Source organism: Prinia subflava, chromosome 3, assembly GCF_021018805.1.
Source record: "Prinia subflava isolate CZ2003 ecotype Zambia chromosome 3, Cam_Psub_1.2, whole genome shotgun sequence".
In the NCBI taxonomy this organism is placed as follows: Eukaryota; Metazoa; Chordata; class Aves; order Passeriformes; family Cisticolidae; genus Prinia; species Prinia subflava.
In genome coordinates this window covers 42,472,410-42,494,132 of record NC_086249.1, presented here as the reverse complement: position 1 = coordinate 42,494,132, position 21,723 = coordinate 42,472,410, and the positions used below count along the sequence as shown (strand labels likewise).

The 21,723-nt window shown below is 40.3% G+C and overlaps 1 protein-coding gene across 1 annotated transcript in view; it reads right to left on the bottom strand.

Moving 5' to 3' along the window:
• Window positions 1-440: 440 nt before the first annotated feature.
• Window positions 441-21,723, bottom strand: part of LOC134547874 (complement C4-like) — a 40,650-nt gene continuing 19,367 nt past the window's right edge. Inside the window, exons 21-41 of the mRNA XM_063391982.1 lie at window positions 21,374-21,586; window positions 20,115-20,166; window positions 19,612-19,692; window positions 18,339-18,542; window positions 16,841-16,916; window positions 16,281-16,437; window positions 14,808-14,903; window positions 14,316-14,484; window positions 13,195-13,361; window positions 12,616-12,774; window positions 11,955-12,014; window positions 11,400-11,493; window positions 10,516-10,684; window positions 8,776-8,863; window positions 8,426-8,500; window positions 7,722-7,830; window positions 6,676-6,765; window positions 6,219-6,311; window positions 5,436-5,519; window positions 1,907-2,039; window positions 441-760 (exon numbers count right to left, since the gene is read on the bottom strand). Of these exons, the coding sequence (XP_063248052.1) occupies window positions 622-760; window positions 1,907-2,039; window positions 5,436-5,519; window positions 6,219-6,311; window positions 6,676-6,765; window positions 7,722-7,830; window positions 8,426-8,500; window positions 8,776-8,863; window positions 10,516-10,684; window positions 11,400-11,493; window positions 11,955-12,014; window positions 12,616-12,774; window positions 13,195-13,361; window positions 14,316-14,484; window positions 14,808-14,903; window positions 16,281-16,437; window positions 16,841-16,916; window positions 18,339-18,542; window positions 19,612-19,692; window positions 20,115-20,166; window positions 21,374-21,586 (2,508 nt within the window). The 3' untranslated portion in view covers window positions 441-621. The remainder of the gene's footprint in view (window positions 761-1,906; window positions 2,040-5,435; window positions 5,520-6,218; window positions 6,312-6,675; window positions 6,766-7,721; window positions 7,831-8,425; window positions 8,501-8,775; window positions 8,864-10,515; window positions 10,685-11,399; window positions 11,494-11,954; window positions 12,015-12,615; window positions 12,775-13,194; window positions 13,362-14,315; window positions 14,485-14,807; window positions 14,904-16,280; window positions 16,438-16,840; window positions 16,917-18,338; window positions 18,543-19,611; window positions 19,693-20,114; window positions 20,167-21,373; window positions 21,587-21,723) is intronic.

Below are 21,723 nucleotides of genomic sequence, written 5' to 3'. Positions count from 1 at the left end.
TGTGCCCAGCCTAACAAGCCTTTGGAATACTCCTGAGTCCAGCTCAGGATATGCTTAGTGTACCACTTCTAGTTCCAGCTTTAGAAGTGTGTGAAATCCAGGCATGGGGGTCAGCAGGGCTCACAATTATAATCAGAAACCAGCTGATGTGTTGAAGCATGAGTGTTAGTATCTCTTCTCTTTCAGCAGCAGTGTAACAGGTAAGCCCCTGAACCCTCAGTTTTCTTTTTGACCCATGAAAAGGTCTTGGCCTTTTTTAAAATTTTTTTCTTTGCCCAGGACTGCAGGAATTAATCAGGCAATACACAATGTGTTTTTCTTTTGACTTTCTGCAGGATAATTGCACTGTTGTATAATAGCTCAAGGAGACAGAAACTCCTGCTCTTTCTTCCCCAGTGTCAGGTACAATAACTAGTAACTCATAGTAACTAGTAGAGGAACTGCATTTTTGTTTTATTACCCAGACACACATCCACAAGAGGATATCCCAATCAGCAAAACTGCAATGGAAGCAGCCCTTCAGTGTTTCAGGTATCACTGGGATGCATGGGCTTTGCAGGAAAAATTCTGGCAGAAGGCGAGCTGCAGTCGCACAGAGAGATGTGGGGTGAGAGCCATGGTTCAGACACGGCACAGGCTGTCAGAGGTGCTCAGGAAGTCCTGCAGGTGAGCACAGCTCTGCCGGCGCAGAGTGCTGTGGCACTCGCTGTCCTCCGGAATTTTCTCCACCCAGGCTTGTGCATCAAGTAAGTATTGCATCCTGAGTGAAGATGGAACAGGTAAAGAAGGTTAGTCATTATTCCTGACATGGAGCAAGGGGAAAGCGTAATCCCTGAGCTGCTGCATCCCTCCACAGAGGCATCTCTGAAATCAAGAGTTGTACTAGCCAAGAAACTTGATTTCACCAGCAGGTTAACTGAGCTTTCTACAAAGTCTGGGAATTGTCAGTGCCAAGCTGGGACAGACCTGTCTGCACTTGTGTTTTGAGTATGTCAAGTAAGCTTGGGCTAAATTTCTGTTAGTTTCCAGAATGACACAAAATTCTCAAGTGCACACCAGTGGAACAGTGAGGAGAAGTTCATTTTCAACAGAGTATCCCAAAATGTTTCCTAATTTTCTGTGATGAGAATCCATGTAACTTCCAGTATTTCGTGTCTGAACTGGAGAAGACTTCGGAAATTAAACCTCTGCTGGTTTAATCCAGTCTCTATCAGGCTTCTTTTGAAGCAAGCCACTGATGTAGGCATTCACTTTGGTGTCATCTAGAGATGGGAATGGGACTTTTTAAGGTTTTTAGGAAGTGGTGTTCACTTCAGCTTGATGGAGATTTCCCTAGAAGCTTTCAGAGGCATTATCTTCAGTTCTGTGCAGGGAGATGAAACTTCTAGGATGTCTTCCTTGCTGAATATGATAGAGTCACACTAAATTCCTACTCAGCTAAATTCCCTTTTTTCATTAGTGTGATAGTGAGAAATGAGAAGAGTCTGCTGTTCTCATGCATGATGGAACAGCAACCTTGGAAGCTGCTCTCAGTCATGGTCCCACACATTTCTTCTGCAAGCACAGGAGCTGTTTAAAGCATCTGCAGTAGATGCACTGGGTAGCTTTTCCCATTCTCCTTTTCTAGGTGTGAGTTTTTAACCCAGGGGAGCCAGGGCCAGATTTGATTCTAAGAAGTCTTGGAACCAGAGATCCATGAGCCAAATAGATTTGGGTGTCTCAGCTCTTCCCCACAGCTCCCCTTTTGCCTATGGAGTGGAACACTATGCATTTTAGTAAATCCAACGGAATCAGCCCCTGAGAAATTTGCCTTTACTTTCTGGAAGTATTCTAATAGATTGAGTATCCTCTGGGTTTATGGTCCATGATAGCAGCTGCTGCTGCCCAGAGCCCATTCTGCACTTACTTGTTGTTGCAATCAACTGTTTGCCCGTCTCTCCCCATGAGGAGGTAGCGCTTGCCAGGGATGATGTTTAACTTGCACATGGAGCGTGACAGGAACTGGCGGTGCTCACCCACTTGGATGCTTTCGTCCGCAGCTGTGGGACAAGAAGAGAAAACCCCACAAACTTTTCTAACAGAGAGAAGAACTGTAGCTTCTAGAACTGCAGAACTAACAGTACACAACCCCCTGTGATCGTTTGCCCCGCTGCTAAGCCAAGGTAATATTTCCCTTGGAAATTGGGGCTTCACATGTGAATAAATGGCCATGCTATAGTAGGATATATCTCCCTTAGTGGGACCTGACAAAAAGTAAGCCACTTTTGCCTTAGCTTGTTGTCTTGGCCTTTGCAGTAATTATTAAAAGAGATCTTTTCCTATAGACCTTAGGACCTTTCAGACCTTATGGTCTGAAAACAAGGAGTTTGCTTGTATCTCAGAGACTGAAGAAAAGGAAAATAGAAAACATGCTGTCTTCCTTTTCAGAATGCTCGTTCAGGGTGGTCTTAAAAGCAAGCAAACTAAATTCAAACCTTTTGAGGCTCAGCAATGCAGCACACAGTATTAAAATCTCACTCTCCTTAGTACACTTGACTTGAACTTAACTGATGCAGCCTTTATGCTACTCCCTCTGAATCTGATACAGAGGACAGCCTCCTGGTGATGTCCAAGTTAAAGTAACTTAGAAGATTCTGGTCTGGTTTCTGCCCCAGAAGTTTGTTCATTCAGAATTACACTGCCCACTACAGAAGTGGGTGTCCAAGGCATATGAGGTGGCTGCTCAGACACTCCAATGGCATGAGAGCTAAAAAGATGCTTATTCATCTGACCAGTCTCAGGCCACAAGGACACTATGTTGTTTAACTAGAACAACAATTTTCAAGGTCCATTTGGGAAAAAAAGCAAATAACAGCAACATTCTAATTTCTTTCTTTCTAGCTATAATTTGAAATTTCCTGCACAAATTCAACACTAAACCAGTTTAAATTACAGGTAAATGACACCACAGTCTTTTTATCAGTTAACAGAACCTTGTGCAGCGTCTGCTCTAATACAGAGTATTGTATTATAAGTATGGAAAGTCTAGTCATCAAAATCCTAAAAGTAGAATAAAAAACTGAAGAAGAATATTCTAACATTAATTAGATTTCAGAGAATTTGACATACAGTGCTTATCTGTGAAACCTAAGAATCTTATCTACCACCTAAGTTAAAACTTGCATCATTGTAATATATGTTACTTATACATTTGCATTTTTAGAGAGAATATAAATCCTGTAGATTTTCTCATATAACCCAAGACCTTTTCGCTGTTCCTATGCTACATGGTGTCCTGAATTTTCATTTGTTCATGGAATGCAGAGATGGGTCAGAACTACTTGAGAAAATGATGATGTTATGCCTCATTGAGCTTAAATTACCAAGATGTTTCTCGGTTCATATGCTCCACAAATGTCCTAATACAATTCAGACAGTGGGATCATAAGCATTTGAGTCATTACCTTAAGTGGTTATTATGTAATTTTCAATTTCAAATCTCCAATAATTAAAAAAAAAAAAAGTTTCAAAGCATCAAAACACAATTTAAGGAAGACAGTTACTTCAAGTTTTAGAATCTGAAATGGGAAATAATGTTTAAAGCCGAGTTGGGGTGGAGGTTTGGAAGAAGAGGGGCAAAAAAATTCTGTGCTACTTTATGCTATACTATATAGGGCATACTGTTCTCCTAAAGGACTCCTGGAGGACTCATAGGACAGCATAAATATTAGCCATCCAGAACACATACACTAATTCTACCAATAACCAAATTATTCTGAGAAGCACACACCTGCAAAATTCTCTTTTGCTGACTCTAAAACACAAATAAGTCTTTCCATCTGTCTTCTGAACCACCCCTTTACTTCAAAGATTGTTTAGGAAATAATGATGGGGTCCAGAGAATGAGATTTTACCTTATTAATTCTCATCTAAACTTGGTGATGGCAACAGAGGCCAACTTCACTCAAAAGAGTCGCAGAGAATACAAGAGATGATAACGCTAGTTCAGTCACAGGCTGATTTGGGTGCAACACCTAGCTTTTTCTTCATCCTCATGTGGCTTCATTCCTCCTGCCAGCCTTTCCTAAGCTTGCTGAAAGCTTCCTGCTCAGAAGCTGCATCTGATAGCACAATCCAAAAAGAATAATCAAATACGTGGGAATAGAAGACATCCTTTCCCTTCAACTTTACATTCAAAAGATGTTTCTCTCAGCTACCAAAACCCAAAATTTTTCCAGTGCTTGCCTGCAAGTTCTGAGTACAAATGCATTTGGACTCAGAGCCCTAAAACTTAAATCCTGTAGGTATTCTCAAGAGATTTACAAAACATTCCGTCAGGATACCATAATCTCCTATAGTCAGTATTTTGACCACTAAGTACGTTATTATTTCCCTCCATAGGGAAAGCCCTGGGTGTGTCAAATGCTCTCTCTGGACTCAGGAAGCATGGACCTTATTTTCCTGCAGGAACTGAACACTGGGCACAGATCACGAGTTGTGTGCCATAAAGTACGGTGTGACATTTCCAGGCCCCTGGGCAAAGATTGATGGAGCGAGTTAATTATTCTGTTCCAGGGAGGAAAGATTTCAAAACCTTTGAAGTTCCTTTTTAAAGGCAATCTCTGGCTGCCAAACTCGAACTGGTGACCACATGATATCATGGCAGCTAAGTCTGATGTGTCATCTGACAGCTGCCCCAGAAATTACTCTGAAGGGTATCAGTGCTCTCTGATGTTGCTGATTAAGTTCACATGGGGGCAGCTGGGATGACAGGCCTGCAAAAGGACATTGCCTATGAGTTGTGAAAACCTTTACATTGCACCTAACAACAAAGAACCTTTCTGTTTCTTTCACACAGTTATTAAATTGAAGTTCCAAAAGTTTTCCTGTCTTCATTGACCTCAGGCAAGTCACTGTGGAGAACTCTTAGCCTGTTCCACAAGAGTTGCAATTGTTTAATAATTATTTGATTAATAAGCACTTCAAATCTTCATTTAGTATCAGAACAGAGGTCAGTGGATATGTCCACAGGAGAACAAATACGGATCTTTCAACAATCAATAAAATGAAATAGTTGGTGTAGAAGACATAATATCCACACTATGCATGTTTTTTGAGGGTTTATCTTAGACAAGCCCCAGTTTGTAACCATGGATTCAATAAGTCTGGAATGTGTCTCCTAGTTTATTTTCATCTGAAATGGTTGAAGCTTGTGTGCTCTGGGATTGCACAATGTGAACCAAAAAGCTTACCCCAGGGATGAACTGAACAGTGAGGCAGCTGCAGCAAACAAGCCTTGCAATCAATAAGCCTTCATGAAAGCCTGCTGTAGAAATATATCTGACTCTGCTTTTCTGTGGCAGAAGGTGGCATCTGCATGGCTCACACTGGCTAACATTTAGTCAACCTAATTTTTCTGCAGGTGAATGAAAGGAGTCAAACATTTTGATACTTACATGCTTGAAGGATTTTGTGGATTTTGGCCTCATAGTAATCAAAAACATTCTTCTTTGTACTGTTGAGGATCTCCACCTCATATGCTGCAACAGACAATAACTGTGATGCCAGAGGGCAACATGAAATTGCATCCAAAGACTGAATAATAAGGTGTGCTTTTACCAAGTGTCTGAACAGAGGCCAGTGTACCATCTACTCACAAACCATGCAATTATTAATCAAGAGACTCTGGATTTGTATTCCTTTCTGCATATTTTTTCAAAGCTCCTCTGTGTCTAGGTTTCCACTCCTTTTCCTGTCCTTCTGTTAGCATCCAACTTACTGATGGGGCCCAACTAGTTTTCCTTCAGCAGTTTGTTTAACTTTGTATCCAAAGAAGAGGCCAGAAAGACAAATGGACAAAGGGAAAAATATTCCTCTAGCTCTGCCAAAAAGCTACCAAAATATGGCATGCCATGGAAACCCTATTCTTTATTTACATGCTGTAACATGAGGCCTGTAGGGGATTGTGGTACTGCACCATGGGTTTTTTTCTAAACCCTGTAACAAAATGTCCACCCCTCCTTCCCCCAGCATCCTGCTGCATCTTTCCAAGGCCTTTACTTCCCACTTCACTGCCCTGATGACTACAACAGCACATGCCTTCCTTTATTTCTCCTTGGCCTCTCAGCCACATACAGAAACCCTACTTAATTCAGGAGAGGTCTGGGCATGTAAAACTACAAATTTATACTTATTAAAATGAACAATGCTGAAATCAACAGTTGTCTTTCATGCCTTACCATAATCTGCAGTAGGCTGGTAGCAGACAAAACTAAAGCGTGTGGCTTCTTTTACCGCTTTACTGAAAGTTGATTTTTGTCTTGGGCAGGGACCTGGAGGGAAGAAAGTAAGTGATATGTCCCTGTAGGCATGGATCTGTAGACAGATGTCGTTTACACATCCATATTCACACAACAATATAACAGAGAATAAAATGGCAGAACAGTTTTCTTAGTGGTGTGATAAAGGGTTTTTGCATGCACACGCACATGTGTAATATATTGTATTTAGCTGTCAAAAGATTCTGGATATCTTAGAAAAGAATTGATTTGATACTGAACAACCTAGAGGATGATGTATCCTATATTACACATTAGGATAATTCTGATGGTCCTTTCTGGGCTTAACAATTCCCATGTAAACTGTTCCTGGAGGTAACTCTCTTCTTTCAGACCAGTTTATGCAGCCTTTCCTTACCTTCTGCGCACTGGCAGACGTCGGCGTGGCACAGCTTTGAGAGCAGGGCGCTGTGCTTGGGAGCGCTGTAGAACACACTGCACCTCCTGTCTGTGGGCAGGGAACAAAACAGCTTGGATGGGAGAGCACACATGGAAAACACTGTACAGCACAGCACAAACTAGGTTTGCAGCCCAGCTTTTCCCTGCTCCAGAGAAAGCAGAGCACTGAGGGATCGGATTCACATCAGCAGTTCCCAAAAACCTACAGCTTAGGTGCCTACAGTACAGCCTTGCCTTTCAGCTGGGCAACAGTTTGAGGCTATTTTCATTCAGTTTGGATAATTTTTGGGCATTTTTAGGTTTTTTGGTTTGGTTTTTTTTAAGTTGTACTCTTCCCTCCCTGCATTCCCCCCTCCCCCCCCTTTTTTTTTTTATGTTCCCTCTGGAAACCATCCATCTTAAAATCCTCTTTAGATCATAGAACAGGGAACACTGCACTGTTTCAGAAGAAGAAGAAAGAATCAACCAATAGTTAGTGGTTTAAACCCAGTGTAAACTATCTTGGATCCCTCTGTTAAGGCAAAACAGAGATTTGACCTAATTTTCAAACACTGTTTGCATAACTTTGGCAAATGGGGATGTTTTGCATTTAACCTTTCTTTGAACGAAGAACAAGACTGCTTTCCCTAGCAAGTACACTACAAAAGTCAAGCCTCTAAGATTGCCTATCTTAGATATATAGACACAGCCTCACAAAACAAAATGTGAGTGAAATATGCTTAAAAGCACCATAAGAAATAAGAATTCAGGAAATCAAATTTAAAAATCCATGAGTGTACAAGTTCATATTTTCAGTCCATTAGCAATACTGGATCATTCCTGAGAAGATCTCTGTTCGGATAATCTGAATTAACCAGAAGACAAATGCAAAGCTGGTTATTTTATCACTCAACAAAATCATGTGGTTTCACACACTACATCAGAATCAAATTCCTATAGACTGGAGGAGTTTTTTTTGAGAGTCTCTCTTTCAAGCAGTTATATATCATTTCTCTGTCCCCTTACCAGGGTTGTAAAAATCATAAAGGATGGCATTTGCTGGCTGAACCAAGCCCATGGGATTGATTTGCTTTGCCCCAAACGATATACAGTCTGGGTCCGGTCCACTTGGGAGCTGGAGGAAAAAGGAAGAACAGTTTTGATGAAAAAAAACCTAACTCCTCAGTCAATTCCTCAATGTTTGTGCCTGTGCTAGTTGTTGAACACTTGTTCTGATGGCATAGCTGATTTAATACTGATATCTGCTTTTGCTGTAGAGGTGAAGAAATTCAAGTGAGTGTAGGGTGGAGTCATTATCCAAAATATTGGGAAATATACACAGAGACTAGGGGTCCTGATGTTTGTCACTGATCTTGGTCTTGACATGCAAAGATGTCCATGTGAAATTTACAGGACCACCAGTTAACACTTTTATTGTCATGTAAGGAAAGCATCCCTTCTGGCTAGAGAGGGAAGGATTTCTCTTTTTTCTTGGCCAAAGGCTAAATCTTGAATATGAACTACATCTCCTTGGACATAGAAAGGTGAAAGATGAAGGTGTGTGTTTCCCTTCTTCCCTTCCTCTGTTCTTTCCACTGAACTGTTCAATAATAATAAATTACAATAATTACAGAAAGGTAACAGAGAGTGAAAATACAATGATTAGAATTTTAAAAAGTCTATATGCTATCTGAAATGGCAGGGATTAGAAAATCATTAGGTTTGCTTACCTCACCAAAATAGAGCAAAACCTTCCCTTCCTTGTACTCAAAGTGCTGAATGTACCTGTCTGAAGCTGTCACCAACTGCAGGAAAACAAAGAAACAAACAAATGAAAACAAACCCCTGGCAGAACAGGAATACCTTTGCTGCCACCTTCCATATTCTACGTTTGCTTTGTTCAGCCCTCTTTCTTCCTCCCTAAAGAAGTCAGTCCCTGAGATCATGGAACTGAGGAAACTTACCTAGCTAGCTATCCAGAATCTGTTTTCCCATGTCTCTTCTATTTTTGGAAAAGATTTTGAAAGAAAAATTTTCTAAAGGCTCTAGAAAAGGTTGCATAGAAAAGTGTGTTTCTAACCTGTTCGAGTTCCTTTGTGTCAGGCTCCAAGCCACTCAGCAGAGTGAGATCAACCAGGGACATCTTTGGTGCTGTGGGACCTGTGGACCTGTGTAAGGGAGATGGTCAGCAGTGAACACCTGCCCAGAACAGCCAGGCTGCTTTGAAGAGTCTGGCTTTTCAGGCTTGCCAAAGGTGAAGCAAATCATTCCACTCCATTTAACTTTCCTAAGTGGATTTTAATTTGAAAATTAGCTGCCTAGTTCATTAAGAGTCACAAGGTAAAATGAGTCATCTAAAAAACCCAAGTGCCTTGCCTGAGCTTTTCATATAGACTTTCCTTGAAGTTCATAGGCAGAAAAAAATCACCTGTAAATGACAGTTCATCCCACCTTAAAAACACTGCTGAAGCTAGGGAGGTAGACAGCACTAACAAACTATCTATTATTCTAGTTGTCTATTACTTACAAAGTGGAGATAGGAAAATAATTTATCCAAATTTTTCATGGACTACGTCAAATTTACATCACCTTTGCTGTCTGAGGCAAAAATCCTCATTGCTCTAGTTATCCACTAAATATATGTATTGGATTTCCAATCTTTCGGCCTTCACCATCTCAAAAATCAAGTTGTTGTGTCATTGCTGGAAAATGTTCTGCACTCACACGGGGTGCCTTGACATAAGATATTTTACATACACTCAGTGGTACTTCAGGAATTTTTATTTTGGCACTCTCCCTTTCCCATAAAGGATGCATCACAGAGTAGGGAAGAAGAAGGGTAATGTAATTCACACCTTCTGTTTTTCTCCCATGTCTTGACCACAAGGAATTGCACTTTATTGTCTAAGCCTCAGCCTAACACTCATCAGAACAGTGATGCAGAACAGTTGATCTGCTGGCTGATAAATGTTACATAGCATTTCATGGGGAAGATGATGCTTTGGCCAATACACAATTCACTGAATATGTGTTCAATAAGGGAGAGTGAAAAATGAGAATTAGGGTAACTTCAGTCCTCCTCTGCCATTGTTCATGCCACTGTTTAGAAGAGGGGATAAAACCACTGTCTTAAAGGCTTTGACAAAAGTCAGTGGAAAACCAAAATTCTACCGGGGAGCAAAGCCTGCTTCTTCCATCCTGCTCCTCTCTAGAAGGGGAACCCAGGATAGCCACAAATCTGTGCTTCTGAGACCAATGCCAGACTGTAAATGGGAGCAGACAGGTGTTTCAGTGTTATGCTGCATAGGAGGGTTTCTTTTTTTCCTGCCTCTGCCCTTGCCAACTTCTTGTCACAATAGAATATATGTCTTCTCTTCTCTCCTAGATGGTATTAGTCATCCTTTCTTTTTTTATAAGGCCAGAGTGTGACCACAAAAGAAGTAACAAAATCTCTCCAGAAAATGATGAAACCCAGTAAATGTGGTGCTACAGCATTCCAGCTGTATTTACCTTTTTTAAATAAAAGATTTCTTTCAAATTGTTAGCCTGCCAAATTCTTCAGAGTCTCCCCAGAATCTGATGGGGAAGAATCTGCCATGGACATTGGAAGTCTATGTAAGCCATGAAAATAAATCTCATCTGTTATTTGCAAACTTCTTCTCCTGCCATGGGAGAGGGAACACACACTTACAGTATATGCAGACTCACAGAGGATCACCAGGTTGGATGTTGAGTTTGCACAGAGATGCACTAGGTTGGATATGGAGAGGGTGACAAAGGAGAATTACAAACAAATGAAGAGCTGATCTTGCAGACCTACCTGACACAGACTTTGTATTGCAAGGATTCTGTTTTGCTGTGAGTGGTCACATCCCTTTTTCTTCTGCTGCGGATATCAAACCAATCTATTTTTGACAGTGTCTCAGACGTGCTGTTGCCTGCAGCAGTCAAATCCTCATAATCATCATTTTCATCAGAGTATTCAGCTTCTGGAAGTGAGAGACATGGTCAGCCATGCACAGATTTGCCTGCAGTTTGGCTGTTTTTGGTATAAAGATAAATACCAGTGGGCAGTCATGCCATCACTGTGAGTTTTGTAACAGTTCACTGTATGCTGTCTCAGTGTTTACAATTCAGTCAGAGTTAGAATTTTAGGGATAACTATAGTAAGAATAACTAACCTAGCTAAGAATGGGGTTTAGGCTATGTATAAATATGTAAAGGAGAATCCCTTCCTCCAAAAGTTAACCATTCAAACTGAAAAAAACAATGCAGACATAGGCAGAGATGATGATGACTTCAGGGGATGGAAAACACATCCTTGCTCATATGAAAGACCTTTGACAGATCTGCCTCAAAGAATTTTAAGCCCATGTGGTAGATCCCTTATTAGCCAGGGAACTGAGGAGGGCTTTCCCCTCTGTGAAGGGACTTCACCTCCTCTATCTCAAGAACAGTTTCTAATGGTATCTGTGTAACTGTTAAGTACCTGCTGCACCCACAGCTACTCAGATAGTTGTTATACTATTTAAGAATGAGAATAATAAGGTAAATGAAACAATGACTGGGTGAGTTCAGGGACTTTTCTTTTTCCGTGTTTCATGCATTTGTTCCCACTTTCCAAGGCTGGAAAGCTATAAAGTATCATTAGCAGCTGGCCAAACGTGTCACCTTTGAGACCCAGCTCCTGCCCCTTTCACTTACCAGAGTACTTAAGGTTTCCTTCCACTTCCACAGTCAAAATCAAATCATTGCAGGTGTTGTTCTTCAGCTCAGGTGACCAGTACATTTTTAATATCTAAGACAAACACACAAACAGCAAGCCACTAAAAATACCATTTAAATGGCAAGGAATTTACCCATTCAGGACTCCAACTCGTGGTCATGGGTGATGGGAGTGTGGAGAGAAAGACCAGACCCTAGTGGCACAGACTGGTCACAGAGGACTGTCACAGATATGTAAGCAGGTCCCACATACAATTCACAAATGGTGTGGGACTCCTTTGAGATAACTCTCCATTCCCAAACACAAAGATGTCTTTCAAACCCCAGCCACCTCTATCACCCTTGACATTTTATGGATTTAATAAAGACAGGAAAAATTGACTGTTTCTATGGGCAGGATTTAGGCCCCAAATTTTAGAATTTTGGAGGTAGAAACACAAAGGTTAAGGCCATGGCAAGTAAGTTTTCACTTTGGTTTCAAAAAGAGAATAAAAGAAGTCCATCTGGACTCTGGATTTTGAATTTGCAGCTTACACTCATTGTCCCATTTCCTTTGCCACGTACAGATACTTCAAGTTTTCTCCCAAGTTCAAACTGCAAACCAAGGGAAAAAAAAAAGTTATTTAGTCTGTACTCAGCATTTGATGTATTGTTTTCCTGACATCTCAACAGTCTTCTATGCCTTTACCCCCCACAAACCTGAGTAGGGAAAACTTTCAGCTATGGAAGGAATTATGAGACCTCATGTCTCAAGATTTTAAATTTACTGAGCAAATGCATCTTACTCTGCTGTTTTAGGGCTCAGTAGATGTATTTTACCAACTTCAGTCCCTCCTTTGTATCCTGGATTTCACATTTTCACAGTTCCAGGCACAATGAAGATCAAAATATTTCTCTTCTTCCTCATTGCCTAGAAGGACTTGGGTTCCTGGCTGCTCTTCGCTTTTGGGAGAGATTCATGCCACCAAAGTCCTCAAAAAGGCAGGAAAGCACCTCTAAAGTGTGCTGCTAAGCACCTGCTGGTTTGGGTTTTTTTTAACTTTAAAATGATTTTGTCATTTTAAAGATCAAATTATTTCAAGGTATAATAAATCAGCTACATTGTGATTGCTTAACATGACAAAACCTAGGCCAGAGGATTTGATTTCTCCTTTTTGAGGGAAAAACCCATTTGAAACAAGCAATGGTTGTATACCTCTAACTGCTTCTGAAATTCTTCATGGGCATCAGTCAGAACAATGCTGTAGTAATTCTGCCTTCCAGGTGTTCCCAGTCTGACAGTCAGTTCGGTGGGATTAGTGTTCAGTGTCTGTATGCTGTATGCTGACAGAGCTTCTAAGGCCACCACCGTGTCCTGGGTGAGAAAGAAAAGCAAAAATCTAGCAGTGATGCTGGGTTGTTTCAACAACATGTGAGATGACATTATCGGTCACCTTGAATTTAGTTTTATGCTTTTTGCTGATTTGAAGTTCTCCTGCATTTGTCTGTTCCTGCTTGCAGAGATTATTTTTTTAATTTCCCAGCTTCTTATAGCACTGAAATGGTAAAACATTATCCTGCTTCTTCATGAGGACAAAGGATTTTCTTGGTTGGCTTTTAACTGTTTTATTTTGGCCCATTGCTAATTAACAATCCAAAGCCTTGACTGCTTCTTACACCAAAGAAGTTGAAAACTAACTGTTACGATGCTTTCAAAACAAAATGAAAAAGATTTTAGAGGGCTTTTATTTCCTTTCCTCCCCATAAGGCTCCCCCTGAACTACTGGTCAGGCACCTGTGTGGAGCAGTACCCTCCGCCGTAGTTCCTCCTTTCTGTCAGCCACGTGGCAATGGGACTTGCATATTCCATGTCTCCCAGGAGCAAAGTTTGGAGCAGGGCATAGGCAGTGGTTTCCACCGAGACCGCGTTGTTGCCGCTTCCCCAGTAGCGCTGCTGCTTTGCTGCAAGAAGAACTCAGTCCTCAATCCCCTTGGCAGAGACATTTGCCCAAAATCACTATTGTTCTACACAGTGGATACGTCATGTCACGGTGCTGTGGAACCACAAGACACAGAGGCTATTGCGAGAGCAGCAAATCAGCTGGGAAGCAAAGATAATGGAAAAACCACAATTTTCAATTTTGATTTCTCCAACTACCACAGTCCAATGATCCCATTGTACAGTGTTGTCCATCTGATGGAGCAGTAGCATTGTGTCTGGTGGTCCTTCAGGCAAAATAGTATTAATTATGGCCACAAATCCAGCCTTGATTAAGGAGAAGCATAATCCCTATGCTTAAACTGGGGCAGTTAAACTGTATTGTGTTTACCAAATGCATTGGGAGGAATAATCAGGATAGTGGAGCAGCCACAGAGCTGACTGACTCAGCAATCACCAGAGCCACACCCTGTGGGGGTAACTGGTGACATCCGTGTGAGCTACTCAGAACTGGTGGGGGGCTTTGGAAGCAGGTGGGCTGGAAGAGACACCTTCCCTCTTGATCACAAATCCTGCCTGGACTATTCCTGTATGTTGTTATTTTCTCATACAAAATTTCTTCCTTCTCATTTGGCTTGGACATTTTGTTTCTTCCCAAGCGAAGCAGAAAACATAAATGAATATTTACTGTGGTTTTGTTCCAGTTCCAAAATCAGAGAAGGTCATGATCCAAGCTTCACTATGCTGTCACTTTATAGTGATACTAATTTTGAAAATTACATATTAAAATGTCAAATATTGAAATATTTAATGAAGCAATTTAAATAATTAAATATATTACAGTTGTGTATACACAGTTCTATAAAATTAATTTTTCTTCATTTACTTGAATTTGTTTTGTTCATGTAAGTGTGCTCAGAGTGTTTCCATTAGGAAAAGTGTTTTCTAAAGGGATTTTTAAGAATGGTTACCAGTACCTTCATCAAAATAGGAACAGTTCCTTAATTTTTCTTTCACAAACTGAGCTTCTTCGCTATCAGACTGCACAAGTGTCAGAGCATAAGCAGTGATGACTGTAGAATAGCAGTCAGTATTTCTTGCAAATTGATTTTTCATGTAAGCCACTGTTCCTGTAATCACTCGTGCCTGTGAGAACAGAATGGATCCATTTGTAAAGATCACTGAGACCTGCTAACTGTTACTTCTGGCACTAGGGAACTAGTACTAGGAAATCAGAATACTTCACTGTAGTAACTTTTAAGACAATTATAATAATATTTGCTTAGTGATTAAAGCCATTAATGATGGAGAGTGCAGCTCAAAACACCTTACTTTATATTAGGCCTTGACATCTTTTCCTATCAAATATAAGCAGATTTTAAACTCCTCGTTTGCAGTTCTCCAAGAGATGGCAGGGTGGATATGCCATCGTGCAATAGCTTGCAGACTTAAAGAGTCAGACTTCCTACCACATCAGGTGATGGGTACACACGTAGGGTCTGTTGCAATGCTATGGTTACGAAGGCTGTCATAGCCAAATCCTCTTCTGCTGATCTAATGCCACCCTGAAAGATGAAATACGAAAAGGAAAAGTTAAATGTACATGCATACACTTATGATTAAACCTAGAAAAATTACTTTCCATAGAGTCAGGGGTTTTCTCTGAAAATGCTCTGACCATGTAGCATATAGCTGTTGCCTTAAATTTTTCTCAATAATATGTGTCCATCTAAAATGTCTTCTATGCTGGCAGTCCAGTTGCATTAACAGTGTAAGACATCAGGAACCCACCACATCCTTCTGTTGATAATCAAATATTTAATTATTTATCTTACAGGTAAAAATGTATAATTTCTCACTGAAACATTCATGGTTTCAATTTTCAGTCACTGGGAGGGTGGGGTTGATTTAATTTCTGTGCTACTCTCTACGCACAAAAGAGCCCTTTACCTTGCAGACAGAACTTCTCTCCTGTAAAGGTATTTATACACCAATACTAGATCACTTCTTATCCCTCTCTTTTAAAAAGAAAGCACAGTGCTCTCATTTGCTTTTTTCCCCTGACAGCTCTTGAGTATGTAAGAAAGAAGATTATCTCAGCTTGAACACAGGTCAAAAAACCCCTAAACCCTCTGACTAGTCCTTGAGCTACTTGTTTCTTTTTGCCCAATAGCACCAATTGTGAAACTAACCTTGAGGGTGGAAGTCTCACTAGTTATTTGACACAGATCATTAAAAATATTAAAGTAAGTTTGTTCATATCTGTATCTATCTATCTATCTAGCTATATATGTACATTGCATTTTCAATGAATTCTGGAAGATGCTCATTACTTTCCCAGACTTAATTCATGGGCAGTATAACAAACGTGTTTCTGGACCATTTCAGAGGATGTGTAGACCAAGATATGCGATTGGAAAATCTGGTGAAGTGTTAACATTTTCTTTTTTCACCATGGGCATGGTGAAATACTGAAACAGGTTAGCCAGACAGACTGAGACGTACTGGAGACTCAGCTGGACATGGCCCTGTGCAATCTGATCTAGCTAGAACTGTTTGAGCAGTGTTTGGACTAGATGAGCTCTGGACACCCCTTCAGAATAAAGTGACAGTTCTACACTCTGTAGTCTTTGGCAACAAAAAGCTTACACTTTTATCAAACTTATGAACCTCAGAAATAATTTTTTAAGTGCTTTATAGGCACAGCTGAAAAAAGTATCTAAGACAGTATAAAAAGATAAAGGTGGTGAAGTGCTAGCTATGCATCTGACATAACAGACCTTTAACAAATTAACTTTACATTGCAGATTTTGTACTTACATTACAGATTTATTCTCTTTAGGTACATTTCTTGTTATTCAACAACTCACAAGTTGTTCCTTTCAACCCCTAATAACCCTAAATGCACAATGCCTAAATTCTTCTAAATAGGGATGACCTACCTGCATTGACCTGTCCATTACGGGGTGGTGGTCGTGGAATGAACCATCTGCCTGCTGTTGATTAACCAAGTAGGAAATCGAGTTGCTTATGTGACTGTCTTGGATACTGAAGTATTCTCTGCTCCTTGTGAGCACTTTAACAATGAATGCAGTTAGCCTGCACAAAAGAAAATTTTCTAAATTTGTGCTGACAGATATTTATAGCAGACTACATTGACAGGAAGATAAACATACTAATTTTATGCACAGACTCATATTCAATGCAGTGCACTCACTGCAGCCTAGTGAGTGATTGTTCAACATCAGCTTGAATATTTCTACTCTGTGGCAAATGCAAAATAATCAGTGGCTCAGTATAAATCTCTTTCACCAAGGACTGAATAGGCTCAGAGAATTTGGTGGTTTATTATTCATGACAAAAGTACACAGGCAACCACCAGATTTTCAAAATCCATTGCCAAAGTAAAACTTCTGATGCATCAAATGATATTAGAAATAAATTGGGAAAAATCCCAACAAAATAAACAAAAATAAAACTCCAGGAAAAGAAAATCACTTACCATATACTACTGGGGGTCATTTTAAATGCACCGTAGGAACCATCCTCCTTCTGAAACTCAAGCAGTCTGGTGTAACCTGCATGAACAGGAGAGCCGTAACTGTTCAGAGAACACCCATATTTAATGGGCATTTTTCTACATCACTTGTATTATAATGGACGTGTTTGGTATTGACTGGAAGAAGAGTTCATGGAAGTGTTCACTGGGGCATTAAGGAGGAAATGACTGGGTCAGCAGAATTTGACACAGAAAAATCACTAGGCTTAGAAGGTCCTCTGTCTTGTTTGACTTAACTGAGCCATGAAAATAACCTGAGAACTGCAGATATCTATGGTTACAAAACATTTTATGTGTAGTGAATGTTGGGAAATTATTTCCCATTATTGACAACTTTTCAAGCTGTTGATTTTATGGTGCGTGGAATCAAAAAGTATACAAAACATCATCTATTGGGTCAGACACAGTCTTACAAATCATGAGTTCTGGCTTCTGATCCTGACTGCTATTATTCTGACAAAGTGTGTATCATAGCCACACAACTCATTTTTTACACTGATGAGCTTCAATGAGAATCAATAAAAGCATAATGTTGGGACTAAATGATACTGATAATACCAAATACTTATTTAGCAGGCTCCCATGTCACTTTTGGCAGTCTTGGATAAATAAGCAAAGATCTCCATGCAGCAACTGCTAGCATGCTTTTACTCTCTATTTATACACTTGTTTTTCATTGATGAAATGTGTTTCAGATCAGCTGTACCTGTTCCAGTACTGACAACTCCCTGTGTTAGTTCATGGGAGCTGGAACATTTCCACGTACTGTGGTCCTCCCTTTGCTGTACATTTAATACCAGCTTTGGATCACATCTTGGATTGGAATCTTCCAGAAGCAGACTTGCAGATATCCTCTCCCTAAGGATACTAGGGCCTGGCTTGGCCCAAGGCTGCTGAAGCTTCTAGCTTACGTAATGATGAACACAGGAGTGAGGAAGGGAAGGTGTCAATATCACGATTAGCACTTGGGATTCCCTTTGTCGTACTCCTCTTGACAGCCACAGACAGAGATGTCTACATCCCAGCTGGCTATCCTAAACAGTGTCTATGAACCATAGGGAGAAATAACCATTTTTATAATGTGATTTATCTTGGTTGATTTTGAACATTGGGAGACAATGAACAACTGGCCTTTGCCATCCATTTACTCTGAAAAGAATTTTCTTTGATCAGCTCAGATTTTACCTTCAACTTCTAAAGTAGGCAAGAGAGAGGACGGGCTGTCGATGTCAATACCATCCAGTGCCAGATGCTGGCAATTATTTTCCTAAGCCCTTCTCACATGTTCTGCCCCTCGTGTCTGTCTGCAGACTGCCGGGGCATCTCTGTGAGGCTGTGTTAAGACAGTGGGCACTCCTTCATGAGGCAGCTGCTGTGCAAATGGATGACAAGGATCCCATCCTTGGCTTCTGGTTGGTTTGTCTTGTTTTTCCCTGCCTACCTTTTTCAATCATGCCAATGGCTTCCTGCTTGTGTTCGGGATTGAAGTTCACCCACTGCTGGCTGGCATCCAGGTACTCCATGGCGTAGACTGCAGGGGCCATTTTCACCATGGTTTGCTCTGCACAGCCTGTGGGCACCTGAATCAGCTTCTCAACTCCACTGAGACTCAGACAGTTTTCAACAGACTCATCCATAATGTTCCCTGTTGTAAAAAATACAAGCTGTAGTACGCATCTTATTTAAAACTGATCACTGTAGGATGAAGAAAGGTGACCCTAGCTACAGGCTGACATTCCAGCATGGCCTGATAGTCTTCACTATTCAACCCTGTTCTTAGCTACCTGAGACTTCATAAAGCCCTTTGAAGGAGGGCAAGGATGAGGTGCCAGGCCCCGAGAAAGCTACAAAAAGGAGGCTGCCACAGTGAAGGAATATGAAGGAGAACAAGTCCTCAGGCTACTGGAGGCAGGGAGGAAAGTAAAGGGGGAAAGACTGGTGTGTCAGGTTTGGGCTGGAACAGTCTTGTCAAACCAGCCCTGATCCTCCCACAGAGGGATAAAAAGATTGTGGATTGATCATGACAAGCATTTTATGTGGATTTTTTTTTTTCTCTCTGCAATTTTGTAACTTTAAGGATTCAATGATCCCTTTATTTTAGAACAGGGATTTGAAATGGAAGACAATACTCTTTGTGTTACAAATGCATTATTTTACATTTTGGGGGGCCGGGGGTGATTTATCACTAATAAAAGTACTTGCTAATAGATGCTTTTAAAATAGGTATACATGAGTGTGTGTGTGTGTATATATATGTATATATACAACTATATTTGATTAAATGAATATATATGATTGTACATATCTCCTCTTCAGAAAAACAGAACTCTCCAGAACATACACATCAGAGTCTGGCATCCTTATTTCTGAAATCTGAAGCAGATTTCTACAGCCCTGCATGCAGTATAGGGCTATTAGAGAAGAGGAACTCTTCCCTTCACCTCTGGCTTTCCCATAACGTTAGTCTGAGCACAGTGAGGAAGGATGGATCTCATAAAGCTGTTATATCCACTACAAGTTAAGAAGGAGTCATTAGAGAGAGGAAAAGGTACTGGTTCAACCCTGGGGATGTTTTGTTTTATGACCTGGTCATGCAGCACAGACCATTTGAGTCATAACAGAAAAACCAGGAGAGAATGGAGGAATGAGGAGCACAAGAGAGGTCTGTCCCTTGTCACCTATGGAGAAGTTGTTGACAAAAAAATTACATTTACCTTTCAGGCTAACTAACACGTGGCTATCAGAACCCGGTACCATATTAGATGGTCTGTTCAGGTCCACTGTATGGGACTTCACTGTAAATAAATAATGAATAGATATCAACATCCTGACTTTCAAAAAATAACATACTGTAATTTTAGAAAAATATGCTTATCTTTCTTATAGTTATTTATTTTTCAATCTTTAGCAATATTTTATACTTGAAAAAACTTGGTTTTAATACCTTTCTAAGACTCTTTAGTGAATTAAAAAGATGCCCAGTTAATATATACAAAATAATACCTTCAAAAACAAAAGAAAAGTAAATAAATTTTAAAATTTTGAATTTTTTTTTTTCCTTTCACGAGTCTTTTGCTATTATTGGATGGAGAGATTTCTGAGAAGTTCTGGTTAAGCAAAGGAACATCTGTGCATTAAGAAGTATTTCATTGCACCCATAATACACTCTTCATTCTTACTCCAAACCTTATCTGTATAACCCTTTTGGGTAACTTACAGTCACTGTTAATGCAAATGGTCTCTTCTTCTCTCTGTAAAACACCTTCAGCCTGCACAACAAAGAAAGAAAAGTTGAAACATTTGCAAGAACTCATATCTGAAATTAAGCTGCAAGAAATCCTCAAGCTTCACCCAAGCACTGGGCCAGCAGGTGGCACAAATAATTGATTTTGAAGGGAGATTTCTCTCTAGGTAAATCTCAGCCCTTAAATCAGAAATTTCCAATTAAATAATAAACTTTGCTGAATTTTTTGTCTTACTATTGAAACATTTCCCTGGATAAAATTCCTTTAGCCAAGACCAACTCCCAAAAATTCAACTTCAAAGTTTATTCTCAGCTTTGTGACCCATCAAGTCAAGTTCACAGAGGGACTCATTTTTGTAAACCTCTCATGTATGAAATCCGTGATATTCTGAGTACATATTTTTTCCTTCTGATTCCTTACATCCCTCTTCCTACAGTTTAAGTTTTAATAAAGCTATTTTTATAGCTATTTTTACTGTTTTGGTGTAATACTGAACTCTGAGACTGTGCCTATATCTACAAAAGTTATAGCCTTTAACAACAGCAGGTTCCCATCATCCTGTGCCTTATCCTTACCTACATGGTAATACCTGACATCAGGGGTGCAAAGATTCATAATTTGCACTTTTTGTGTGGATAGAAAAAAGCCCTCCATGGATTACCTAGGTACTGTAATGAGTCTGTGCTGGGCCCTGAAAAGTAATTTTTCCTAAATGGCTTCTCCTTTTTATAATTTTGAAAGAGACCTAAGGTATTAAATAATCAATACAACATCTTTGTTTGCATGTTTTGCATATGTTTTACCTATGCAATTGTTAAGAGTGAAGATTGATCCATTGAGCAGAAGGAATAAAAAAGGGTTTAATCTTATTATTAACAGAGAGGGTTTACTTCTCAAAAGTTTGCTAGGTGGACATCTTCAATCTTGGCTTCACAAGGAAAAAAGATGAAGCAGGAAGAAGTTAAAGATTCTAGGATGGACACTGGCTGAAGAAGTTGTTGCTGTGTCATGGGTAAAGGATTTTTTTTTGCCATAGAGAACAAACATTTCCATCTACAATCCACACAGAGGCTTAATTTTTTTCCTCTAAGTCCTTGTTAAAAACCAGATTTCCTGAATTGCTTCCAGCCTCGAGTTTGTACCATTTCACTCCCTCCATGAGAGCTCCACATAGTGAATGTCGTATGGAGGACAATTTGTGAAGTGCCTACCCTCAATTAGTTATACATACCACGACTTTGAGGTTCTTCCTAATGCTGTCACTGTGCCCAGAAGCCTGGTCGAAGGCAGTAATGGTAATTGGAATTTCTCCCACAGTCAGAGGGACAACTGAGAAGAAGGCTGGTGTTGCTGAGTTCCCCTTAGCCAGCAGCAGCAGCTGCACAGCCCTCGCCGTCGTCTCTGCAGTGCACAGCCCCCTCACTGCATCCATCTTCACTGTCACCTGTGGGACAAGGCAATGCCCAAGATCAGTGCTAGGAAAAATACCTCTGGATGCCCCTTCCTATGTAAAATGGTCTGTTAACATTCAGCTGTATTGATTAGAGGCTCTGCAGGTAAATCAGCTAACATTTCTTCGTT